The sequence below is a fragment of the Cydia pomonella genome, chromosome 1, assembly GCF_033807575.1.
Source record: "Cydia pomonella isolate Wapato2018A chromosome 1, ilCydPomo1, whole genome shotgun sequence".
Classification (NCBI taxonomy): Eukaryota; Metazoa; Arthropoda; class Insecta; order Lepidoptera; family Tortricidae; genus Cydia; species Cydia pomonella.
The window spans coordinates 6,349,342-6,362,758 of NC_084703.1; the positions used below are offsets into that span (position 1 = coordinate 6,349,342).

Sequence of the window (13,417 nt, forward strand, 5' to 3'; positions counted from 1 at the left end):
AATGTAAACAACAAGGCATATAGGTATATTTTACGACAGCCTGTTTAAATATACCTTGGCTATTAATTTATTTAAAAGAATTTACGGAATAAGTGCCCGTGCTCGCTCGGTATTGACTGTACGTGCTAGTCAGAATATTACTCCGTAACCGTTCAAATGCTTAAGTCCTGCAATGAACATATTCAGTCGAAAATCATAGAAGTGAGGGTGGCGGACACTAAGTCGAATTATATGGGATGCGGAACAATAGGCACACAGAGTATTGCAAATTGGAAACCTGTTACGGGTATAGGTATTGATAAATTATAAGATGTTTTACAGTTTCTCACATAGGTATATTAAGATACTTAAACCCCATTTTTATCTTTCATATAATCTTTACTCTACTTGGTTGTTTTTTTACGTAAGAAATTTGCATTTTTTTTAAACCTGAAGCATTTGAGGCTTAATTTTTGGTGAAAGCACTACATATATATATATAGGTTAATAATCCAGTAAAAGGATTTTTTTTTCTCTAAGAGCAGTTTGGCCATGCTCACCCGGCTATACCCTTTGATCAATGGAAATAAAGTCGGAATTCCAATAACTCTAAAACGACATAAGCCGAAACACGAACAAGCGTTGTGAGTAAGGTATCTGACCCATGTAACCTAGTAGGGACTGGGCCTTACTTATGGAACAAAGCCCAATTTTTAAATATTAGATATTAGATCGTTTTCTAATAATTAGTAAATTTTGGTTTTTTTTATTTTCTAAATTAGTTCTATTTTGGGTAATTCCACGAGACTGTAACGTCAGTTACCAATTCTTTCGTGTGTTCTTACATTATTTAAGCAAATTTAAGTGTCTGTATGTCTGACGTAGCCCTACATGTAGATATCTGGAAACTTAAATTTGCTTAATTAATGTAAGAACGCACGAAGGAATTGGTAACTGACGTTAGTCTCGTGGATTTACCCTTTTGTGTTTAAAACTAAGGTGTGCCTTACATGGGTCCGGTACCATTACGGTGATATCGTTTTGATCTCGTTGTTCAGAAATAATAAAATAATAAACGTTTGCACTTTGAAATATCTCAAATCCGATTATAAAACCTTATAATACTTATTCGTTTGCCAACATTTGAAATATCAACATAGACGCGCAATTTCTATAATAATAAAAAACTTATTTACCGCATTTTAGTCTCTTATCCCTGCACAACGATTTTAAGATGAAAAAGGACGATGACCGCGTCTACATACAAACGTATTCCTCATTTTTAGGGTTCCGTACCCAAAGGGTCAAACGGAACCCTATTACTGAGACTCCGCTGTCCGTCCGTCCGTCTGTCACCAGGTAACTCATGAACTGTGATAGTTATTAGCCAGTAGAAATCTCTATAGATTATGTATTTCTGTTGCCGCTATACCAACAAATACTAAAAACATAATAAAATAAATATTTCTTTCCAATCTCGAGGTTCTCATCCAATCACCGAAGTTAAGCAACGTCGGTCGGGGTCACTACTTGGATGGGTGTCCTGTACGAGTCCGACTCGCACTTGGCCGATTTTCCAATATTGTTTCACGGAATTAGATGCAATCTAACCACAGCTATACCCGTTTGATTATTTTCGATTATTTAGCAGGCCTCGGAGTTTTCGCTGTGAAATATTCAAATTTTAATAAAAAAATAATAAATTTGAATTTGTAATCTTATAGCTCTAAAATACATTTAAACTGGAATGCCTAGTTAAACAGACTACAATTTAATATATTTTGCCCTGCGACGTATTGAAACGAATGAAGAAAAAATCGAAAAAGTCAAAACGAATGGGCATACCTATGGTTAATATTCAATAAATTGTGTAACTGTTGTTTGTTATACAAGGGGGCAAAGTTGTTGTTTAACCGCCCGTGCTAATATTGATACCCGAGTAAGCGAAAGATTTCAAAATTGAACCACGAGCGTAGCGATTGGTTCGAACAGTGGCATCTTGAGCGTTGCGAGGGTTTCAAGGCACGAGCGGTTGCGGTGCGGAAATTTTCAACGCACCTACGTGAGGAAAATACTAACTGTAAAATACCAAACAAAAACAAACCAAACCAATTCCAAATGAACGTTATTAAATATGTATCATTTAAAAGTGAATTCTACCAGCCAATATACGGAAACAACTAAAGCTTTGCATCAGATTACACATGTGAATAATATGCAACATTCTCATCAGTTTTCAAGAGAGCCGTTACCAGCTGGTTTGGCGAAAGAATATTTACAGTACATATGGTACTACTTTCCCGCACCCGTGCGGAAATAAGCACTTTCCGTGCATATGTTGAAACTTAAGAGCCATATGTACCGTAAAACGTAGTACGATACACGTGCGAATAGGTAATTCGCAACTTGTGTCGATTTAAAACACTCCCTTCGGTCGTGTTTTAATTTATCACCAGTCGTTGCGAATTTCCTATTTTCTGCACTTAAATCGTAAATAACTATTTCCATAATGTGCGGGAGGAATATGGGTACTACGTTTGTATGGAGAAGCCGTTGTCCACTGTCCTCTCAAGTTCATAATCACAAATGTTCACATTACCAAAACTTGAACGGTTCAAAAATAAAAATCTAGCTCTTTAATTAAAACACAATTTCCCAAAACTAAAGAATCCGCTCACGCTTTTTACCGGCTTTGTTCTTCTTTCATAAACGCAAAGTGCATCACAATGCGAAAAATCCGCGCAAAGATAACTTAAAAACCAAACATAACAGCCGGCTCTCAACCTGTTGCGACTGCAATCGCAAGGCACTGAAATCAAATAGCGCGTCGAAACTCCCCGAGCGGCCTGCGACCTACGGATTAGGAAATACGGGGACTGGCATCGATCGCCTCTACGCCTTTAGGTACGTAAGTCCGGATGCAACCAGCCAGGGATTTCCCAGAAATGCCTCGCTTTGATACCCAACGACCTATATTGTGTAAATCAATAAAAATCAAGGTTAAAATATATTGTTATATTTATTTTAATAGATTAAAGTGATAACGTAATTTTAATTTAATTCAAATAAAATCGACACTATTTAAGAAACGGTAGAACAAGAAAACAAAGGATCGTTTGCCATAAATTGGAAATAAATTCAGTTTTTTTTTTTATAACTAAGCGAACTTGTACGTTTAGCACGCAATAAAATATGCAATAAAATAAATACATTAATCGATTTGAGACGCTAAATTATCTTCGAGCGCGGCAAGTGTGAGACGAGACGCGTAGGCGATTGAGGCAGAAAATGCAGTTTCAGAAAATTTTCCTAGACCCTGTGGGCGACATACCTGTCGCGTCGACTAACAAAATGTGGCACATTGTAAATACACTAACAGCTCCAAGCTAAACAATAGACGGGACAGAAATTATTTTCATTTTAGAAGAAAGACAAGCAGTTAATGCCAATACAATATTTTTTTGGTTGTTTACATTTCCATTATATATATTATCCATTATCTAGATACACCTAAATAGACTAGTAGACAATACACGTCACTTATTGTTTTCAAATCTCAGTCATGTGTTAGGCTTAAGCCACAAAACCATAAGAGAAAACCCATTATTACCACCGTCACAGAGCGTGGGTGTTCTAGGAATGTTTATCGACTCCAGACACAGGTTTCTCATGTAAAGGTCACACAAGCGACCAACTGGCGCTACATTATATTTTAAATAACTTTGAAACTTATAAGGATTCTATTACAGGTGAATTTTTCTCTATATAAGAATATTCTTATACGTGCAAGCTGTAAAAGTGAACGGCAACTTACAGTGATATTAAAACTACGGCATTTAACCTCTTGAACGCCAGACGGCGAAGGAATATGCCGCGCCCCGGACGCCAGGCACACGCGATTATTTAAGCGAAACTGAACTTTATGGAGTTCCGCGAAATTTCCTATTCAATTGGCGAAGCTGTCGGCTGTAGCCGACGTTGGCGTCCTTGGCAAGACTTTCCGATGACGACCAGAGCCGACTGTGGCGCTCAATAGGTTAAAGCAGAGGCTGTGTACCGAATACTTTTTCACTGCGTTTGTGTATCCTTTTATTCCTGATTTGAGTGTTGAAATTAAATTAATTTATTACCATTTAGTGAACAATAAAGCTATGAATAGGATTTGCAGTAGTTCATACGTCCTTATTTCCTGAATGGTTTGTAAGATAATTTTACTAAGTTATTTTATTTGACTCCAATTTTTAAAACAATATAGAGTCCAGGAATATTTCTAGAATTGAAGTTTAAAAGCTTTTATTGCAGCCGCAGTGCTATAAGTGACGCTTCGCTGAAATCTGTGGTAAGTGATCGAGTAGTTCAACTTTAAAAAACAGGTAATTTCAAAAATAGCCGTACCGCCGCTCTCCACCTTTCACCCGTATTCTTCCTAAAATCGCACATCATCTGGCATCACCACTATCGTCAGTGGCAATCAAGATGAGTTGCATGAGCTTTAGCAAAGCCTATAGTTTAAGCGCATGTGTGTCAGAAGGATAACACATATTCGGAAGGACTTAAAAATGAATACGGCACTTTAATAACTAAGTAAATGCTTTTTGGATTTGTTAAAGATGGAAGGATTATTTTGTTAAAGAACATAGCATTCATCGCAGAACCAGAATATTGGAAAATCGCTATCGGAAAGGTCGTTTAAGTATTATTAGTACATTACTATAGAGGCGGGGAAACGAAGGGTTGCAGGTCAAGTAGATATAGATAGGGATACGCGGCAACCCCGTTTCTCGCCGAGATTTGTGTGCTTTTCTCAAACTTGCAAAGATATAATAATAAAAATATAATGATGATGATGGTTGTTTCATGTCCTTATGTGATAAGTTATTAGTGCGTGGAGTATTAAAGGAGAAAAAAAATTGATGATTTTTTACAATATTACATAATTTATATAATTCTAAAAGAAATTATAACTCCCTCAGTATTTACAAAGTCTTGCATTTTGCTATATCCAATTATAATCATTTGTTATACAGAAGAGCTTAAATAATTTTAAAAAATCTGGATTTTTTAATAAAGTGGCAGCAGAAAATTCTGTGAAACTATCGTTTTTGAACGGTGCGCCTCCAATTAGATTAGGCCCGCTTTACCTTTGTCTGTTAACTTTGAACGGCTTGTGCTGTCAAGAGCCGCACTGTGGACCGAATGCTTTTGAGATTGATCCCGTGTTTACCGTTTTAGATTTTCGGTATAGACGCGGTACAAAGGTTAATTAAAATGCTTTCTTTTCGAGTTATCCTTGTTATTTTGTGGACACAAATGGATGTTTACAAATAAATTATTCGGATTCTGTTTTTTTTTCGTTAGAATGGTTTTAAAATAGATCAGCGTTAGCGTTCATTAATCAAGGTGTATACACCGTGTTTTTATTGAAACTCCGTTAATTTCAAGGGTGCAAAGGGTGTATTCTAACTAAATCCATTTCGAACATAATTAATAATTTATTTCAGAGCATGTACACTTGCCTTAGAGCTTGATTACATATTGATTGGTGTTTAGTACGAGTTCATACATTTGCTACTAAACGCAAGTACAATCTCGAGCTAACGATGTGCGAAATCAGGATGTTACGGATGCCAATTTTTTTACATCGAATATTCGCAACATCCCTGTTCGAAATGAGATCAATATGTCATAGTTTTTCAATTGTTTGGTTCCGTTTAATATAATACCAGTGTTACAACAAAGCTATATGCAGCATTAAAATATTTTAAATAAAAATATGTAAAAATAAATACAAAAATTACGAAAATTTGTGCCATTTACTTTCCTAAAATGTAAACCACACACCAGTTTTATAGTTTTATAAAAACACCCTGTATACAAATAGTCACTTGCTTCCACGGACAAATAATTATTTCTGTAAAATGGTGAACGCTTTTTATATGTTACGACTTCGATAATAATTGACCGAGCGACAGCGAAGATCTCCGTTTCAGCTTAGGGACAAAAATCGTACGTCTGTCCGGCTGTTCTCCTCTACAAGTAGTATTTCGCAAACGATTCTCGGGAAATTTGGTGAGATTGTTCGATAGCTATATATACATATTTTTGCGTCAATACAGTTATAATGATTTTTTTATGGCGTAACCATGGGGCTCGTGAGAGCTACAGCTCACACAGGCCTAGTTTATAATCGTTCCATTATTAGTTGACTGAATAACCCATACTTATCAAGTAGGCCTTATATATTTAGTAGAGCTTCAGGTATATTCCGCGATTCGTCTGGGCATAAGCGGATAACCTTGCGACCTAGATGCACCGGCCAGACGTCCCGTTTTACCTATCTCCACCACTCGATTGCTTCCTAACAATTGCTGAATCTAAGCTAAGCTGGGTGACCACATTCTAATCTAGCGATCGAATTAAAAGTTCAATCATCGTAAAACTCAAGTAAATTTTTGATCTTGTGAATTTTTGGAACTCTCTTTTATTCCTATAAGACTTCAAAACCGTAACTATATTTGTACACGTAATAATAATATAACAGAAAGATACAGAAGGCGATGATCTTGGACACGGCGCGGATAGTCCGGCGGTTCCTCTGTCTGCGGCCCTGACCACCGGCAGCTTGGGCCCTGCCCCGCTGCTGGCGGCACCCTAGGTTAGGTTTTTTTATAATGTGTTTATATCTTTTGTATTGTTTTATAAGTGTTCTTATATTTTACTTTTATATACATATTGTAAAAATCCTAGCCTAAGAAAAGAAATAAATAAAGGAATAATAATATTCTTGTTTAAGTACGCGGGCTTTACGAGATCAAATCGTAACTTTGATCAATATATTCAGGTAAAACTATAAATCTTCTAAATAATTACTGAAGGTCATAGTGCTTGTTAATTATGTTGTATGCGGTCAAAAATAAACTATATTATTATGCATACAAAACAGCGGTAGAATAATAAACGACATTACGTTCCCAAAAGTTAAAGAAGGAAACCTAATCAATCTCTAGTCTAAGTCTAGTCTAAAGTATTAAATATCGATAAGGACAAAGTGCCAAAAAGATGTATGCACGACCTTATTGCCTACATGTGTGTACATATTTTTGCCACTCTGCCCGTATCGATATTTACTACCTTGACTGTACCGGTTAAGTTTCGAATGTCGCGTTAGTCACCATACAGACAGTGAACGTATTAACGTTTTAAAATTAATCCAAGCCAAGTTAGTTACACCACCAATTTCGACGAAACGAATCGGAATAAAATACCATTTTACTCTAATTTCAACCACCCAACAAGAAATAGTACAATTAAAGGCATACTGGAACCTGGCAACCTAGTTCGTAATGGATTAGTCAAATATTATTTGTGTATTTCCTTCTATCCCCCCTAACCTCCCACCCTTTGGACACACAATTATTCTGCCTCCCTACGAAAGGCGGGCAGTATTTGAAACCGACTGGAAATTGCAAAGGACGATCGTAATAGTCGGTTACCAAACACCGGGGTGCATCATGAAAAAGTTAATGGAGAGAAGTAGCATCTCTTGTCGTTTACATGACGTTAGCTAGAGTGAGCTGATGTTTGCTGGCGATTTTTTGTTAAAATGGTTACATGGTAGGTTACACCAGTTTAATCTAAGGCACTATGAAATCTTTAAGAAATATTTAGAGGAACTACACTATGAAGTACCCTAGTAACTTAACCCTTAACTGGTTCTACTTTTTTTTGCGCATAACTAAAATGTTGATTTTGCTTTTTACAGCAAAATATATTTTTTCAAATATTACAAAATAAGTTTTTAATTCAAACAGTAACTAACCCATTTACAGAAGCCTATAACAGTATATTTTAAATATTTATATTAAGGTTTACCAGTATAACTTTGTCTGAATCTAGAAGTATTAATTGTCTGAAGTGAAACTACTCATTTTACTTTGATCGCACGGACATGCCGACGACCGCAAATAACGAGATGGAAAATACATTATTAACGAGCGCATTCGATGTGAGCTCACGAAAGAGATCCGAGTCATGCGAACAGTCCGACTATGATATACGATTAATAATTAATTATATGAGAAACAAATACTAACACCCTTAAATGAGAGAAAAGAAATAAATAAATGACCATCGGTGTATACTAATAGTGGTGGTTTTACAAGGTGAAATTTTTAAATAGGGACTGAGGGCAGCTTAGACAGCTACCAAGCTGCTACGCAAAAATGGTCTTAGGAGACCTTCCCTAACTTTTTAATTAAGGATGACAGACATCTACAGATTTTGGAAAAAAAAATACAGAAATCATCATTTTTGCCTTTTTTTATAGCAATTGATTCCATTTCTATCAGTACGCGGTGAACTTTCTCGTGATATCAGAATGTACATTTACGGACTTATACGAGTAGGTATGCAAGCGTGCAAATGCACAAGTGTCCAACTACTTTGCTGACATTTTAGTAATTAGTTGAATTCGTGTGTTGTGCAGGGTGCGAAGTCTATGATAATCATCAAGTTTTCCTTTCAATTCAGTATCATAGTTTAATTTCGAAACCTCGTTTCAGATTGCATCCCATATATCGCATGCATACGATTTTCTTAGAGCCAAGCGAGAATGCATTCTCCCGGATATATATTTCATTTATAAATATCGTTGGTTATGTGAAGTATGAATCTTCTTTTGCGATAATTGCTTTGGAAACAATGTTGCCATTGGTCACTCCATATCACTTACGTATAGATTTCTAGCTTACTATAAATCCTCGATTTCATTGTCGTGCCACTCGCGTGAGCCGCCTACGCCAGGCGCGTGCCACGCGTATCAGGTTGGTTATCAAGCGCAGTGTGATAGAACAACTACAACTAACCTCCAATTCCTCGATGACCTTCTCGAGCTGATCCTCCGTGATGGGCCCGGCGCCGGCGCGCGCCCGCTCGGCGTTCAGCAGCTTGAGCCATGCGGTGTCGGTGGCGTCCAGGTCGTACGAGCACGCCGCCTCCGCACGTGCGAGCGCGGTGGTGATCGTGTGCTTGTCTGGCGCGTAAGTCGCGTCGCGGCTCAAGTGGATGTACTTGTCTTTAGGCCTGTGGACGGAGAAGTTACTTAGAAATGTTATACAGTCACCGAAAGGGCCTTTCAACGTTGATATTTTGCGCCATGAGTTGTTGTTGTTTTGTAACAAACCGATAGAAGCGGAGCGTGAATCTCGCAACCTAAACGCGTAAGCGCCATCAATTTTTACGGCACTTACGTCGTTTTGGTCGCGTGTACAGGTTGCGATTGCGACTAATTCATCGTTTGGTATGGCTAATCTATAGTAATAACATCTCGATGCCTTTTGCCAAATTCCAAAAGGTCTTCAAAAGGTCGTATTGAAACACTGGTGAAGTAAATGTTTATTTATAAGTTCATAACGGATATATGGAGAATGCTATAATTAAAAACAAAATACTGTTTCATAAACTCATGACCGCGTATTTATTTACCAACTGTTCTATAACATCAGAGCAGAGGTTTTGAGCAAATTTAATATTGCTGGTTATATGCGTTATGTACGCTGAGCAAATACCGCGGGACTGCGTTGACAGCAGTTACGTTTAAAGCCAGTTACTAGGAAGTAGGATGCTGCGTAAAATATTTACAGTACAGTCAGAAGCATAAGTTTCTCAGCGAATGTAGTGATCTAAAACTAACTGTACGCGCCCTAACAATTATATGGTGAGGCGATCTTTTTGTCCACTGCAGTCGCTTAGCTACTCCTGCGGTGCAAATCCAGCTAAAGGTATAGTATGAATTTTCTGAAATGATTTTTACGCCTAAGTCCCTAATCTGCTAGTCAAAAGCCATTGTTTCTTTTATGCGAGCGGTTAGTTCCCATGGTAGGCACTTGGCAAAGCAATAATTCGTTTAAATAGCATCTGTATCGTGATGATATTAACACATTCAGTGCCAGCGCGTGCTACGCGCTACGAGCGTAGCCGATAAAATGGGAAAATGCGTATGTAGCGAAAAGCGACTACGGACTGTCCGTCTGGCGGGTTGCTGGCAGTGAATGCGGTAAGGTTCTATGTAACAACTCATACAAGTTTTGGTACTGTAGGACGATCGACCATCTCAATGCAGACGAGCGCTCATATTATTAGTATTCCATAGTTTTGAACTTTAATACTATCACGAGACAGTTGCTTTTTAAAGGACATTGTTGCTTTGCCTCGTGCCTAATACAGGAGCTGGCCGCGCGCATAAAAGAAACAATGGTGTTTGTTTAACAGATTAGGGTCTGAGGTCAAAAAATCATTTCAGAAAATTCGTACTATACTAACTAAACTCAAAAAGCACCAGTATAAAATATGTAGCATAAATTCATGACGAAACTTTTAACGCTAATTATTTGCCCGGGATCTCTTTGTCTGTAGAAATAATCTATTACAAAGAAGTGACTATAAATGGACATAATAAAAACTCTAACAGGGCGAAGAAAAGAAAAATCTTACTGTAAAAAGAGGGAGTGAATGACGTTGAATACATGCATTCGTTAGATTCTCAAGTTTCAAGTGCAATAATTGAGAAAATACGCAATAACAATGTTGCGCCGTCTCGAGAAACGCAATGCAAATCGGAAAAATCCTGGAACCTAACGATACTTGTACTAACAGCGAAACTCTTGACTGACCGAGAGCTTTAGTAGACCTAAGTCCTTGAAATAAGGTTTAAGAATTAACGTTGACGTTATGGACTATGACATAGTTAGCAATAGATAGTAATGGATAAAGTGGCCATATATATCGAAACACATCCTTATTCCCATAGTAACTAAGCTGTGTTGTGATATATTTGGTTACTTTGGCAGTCACTATCTATTTGATGCTGACTGTACGCATTGTATGCGATAACTTTATTTTCCCTTTTAATACGTTATTTGGAGTAAGAGACAGTCAAATTACAGTAATTTGGAAGAAATGCTTTTTGGTAAATGTTTATGACAAGGAGACAACCATGAAAATAGTAACGTCTAAAAATATGGATACAGGCAAAGTGCCAAAATATTTATGTATACACGACCATATTGTCCATATATTAAGGTAGTGTAAGTGTATACATGTTTTTGGCACTTTGTCCGTATAGATATTTTGAGACGTGACTGTACCATAGCCCATTCCATAAGGCGGTAATCTCGACGAGAAAATATACATCAAATATAATTCCTAAATCTGAATACCAGTATAAATTAGTAGTTTCGATGTTTAATCTCGACTATCGCACAAATAAGATGAATAAATAATAAAAGCGAGTTTCAAACATAGAGGCTATATTGAAATCCAGTTTCTAGGACAAATAAACAGTGTAATCCTGAACAGAGGGCGTGCCCCCCTTTACACACGGGAATGGGTAAAGGAGGGGTTGGCGAGATGCAATAACAAACCGTGTGATCTGATGTGAAACGTTCGAGTCTCGGAATAAAGAGCTGAACCTCTAATCAAGATATCTGAAAAGGTGGGAATGATATAGCGAAGATTGCGATATGTGTGATTTGTTACAAAAGCTCTAATTAGTTACTTAGTATATGTATTTTAAGACTTTTTTTTCCTAGAATACATTCCCTTGCCCTTGATCATAGTTCTTAGTGATACGGCTTAGTGACAGGGTAATAAGAAAGACACTACAAGTTGTTATACAGGGTGTTTGGTACCTAGACGGTAAGGTTTTAAAAGGCTGAAATAGCTGTTTTGTATTTTTAATTAAAATTTAAGAATTATATGTCTTTGTTGAGTAACTTCAATAACACTATGACAAAAATTTTGCCTATAATTTTGAATGGAAAGTTATAAATTCTGGCTGGGCTAACGTTTCCAAAACATGAAATGAAAAAATACTAGGGGCTAATGAATACCAAAAATTAAATATAAGCCCCTTTAAAAAAATTGTATAAGACCCTACTGTGTACAGCTAAAGAGCGCAGCACCTAGTTGGCGTATGCACCGTAAGGATGTGTTGCAATATATTTGAGCTGTCGTTATATATTTGCTGTTAACTCTTTGAACGTTATGACATAACATACAGACAGAAAGGTATGCATCAGATTTCATTTTACTGCCCCCTATGTCTTCAAGTGGATTGACTGTTCTGGCATCTGATTGCGTTGTGTAAGTTTAGAGAAAGCTTGAAATTTAGTTTATCTTATCCGAGCTTAGACGTTTGTCTTGCATTCGTGTTCTTGGTATTCGATTAGTTAGCATAAATTGTTGCAAGTAGTAGCCCTTAGAGGTGGGTTCTGGGGTTCGTTGAACAATCCACAACTGTATTACAAGCTAAAGTTTCGTTTGTAATAAAATAAAATATTAATTAGCACATAATATAATTTGTAAAATGAATGGCCCTGCTAAAGCGCAAATCACGAACCGCTCACGCTTTGCACGTGCAGCGTATCGTAAAACAAAAACAACGGTAGCAGTTTGCGATATTTTCGCAAACGGTTAGCGGATGATTCGTTAACGCGCCACATTATCGCGCATACGCGCCAGAGGCTTAGCCAAGATGACAATCGTTTATCGACAAACGCCAATCCAAAAGTACAAATGTATCGGGACGTAAAACTCACGTCGTCATTTCTCACGTCTAACGTGTGCGGAACGTGATCTTGAACCTTGCCGGAATGCACGAAGGTTGATATGACTGTAGCCACGCACGTCAGTGGACGTCTTTGGCGACCTAAGTTTTATTTCGATTGGAGGTTCCTATAAATTGTCACTAGGCCAGGCACCCGTGGATTCTTATGACGCGCAAAAAGCGCGGTACTCACAATTTAAACTCCTGGAAGTCCGGCGGCTTCGGGTTCTCGGTGATCCGGACCTTAGGCGCCGGCAGCGAGTCCGGATTGACGGGAACCTGGACGCCCCGCTCCCAGTCCTGCTTCCACGTGTCCGTGATCACCCAGTACTCTGAGGCAGTGAGCGGCTCAGAGTCCGGCAGCTTCATTGCGCTGATCAAATCCTTCCTGTAAAGCGTAAGGGTGAGATTAACATTGGGGAGATATGTAGACGGAACGGTACCTAACACCCTAAAATCTCACTGTAAGCATGAACATCAAAAGAAGAAGAAGCGAATCAGCTCGGAGTATATTTATCTTTTGGGTCAGATAGAGCATCCGCCTAATACTGTTAACGTGCACGGAAGATTACATTGCTACAGTCACAGGACACTTCAATCTGTCTCATTAGAAGGCAGATAGTTTAAATTTTTTCAATGAAATCTCTGACTAATCAAGGAAAATCCAAATAATTCGTATTTTAACGCCAGATTTTTGCAACTGCGAGCATAACCAGCCAGACGTTATGGACCTCAATCAAAACAACGGCGTGTCACGTATTTATTTTGGTAAAGCCTCGACTGCACGTTTCGATGGCCTAATTCTATTCATTAGTCTGGCTGATGAACCGGATT

The 13,417-nt window shown here is 37.8% G+C and overlaps 1 protein-coding gene across 1 annotated transcript in view; it reads right to left on the reverse strand.

Moving 5' to 3' along the window:
* Window positions 1–13,417, reverse strand: part of LOC133523662 (PHD finger protein rhinoceros) — a 58,085-nt gene that overhangs the window by 16,162 nt on the left and 28,506 nt on the right. Inside the window, exons 3-4 of the mRNA XM_061859374.1 lie at window positions 12,777–12,971; window positions 8,844–9,060 (exon numbers count right to left, since the gene is read on the reverse strand). Coding sequence (XP_061715358.1) covers window positions 8,844–9,060; window positions 12,777–12,971 — 412 coding nt within the window. The remainder of the gene's footprint in view (window positions 1–8,843; window positions 9,061–12,776; window positions 12,972–13,417) is intronic.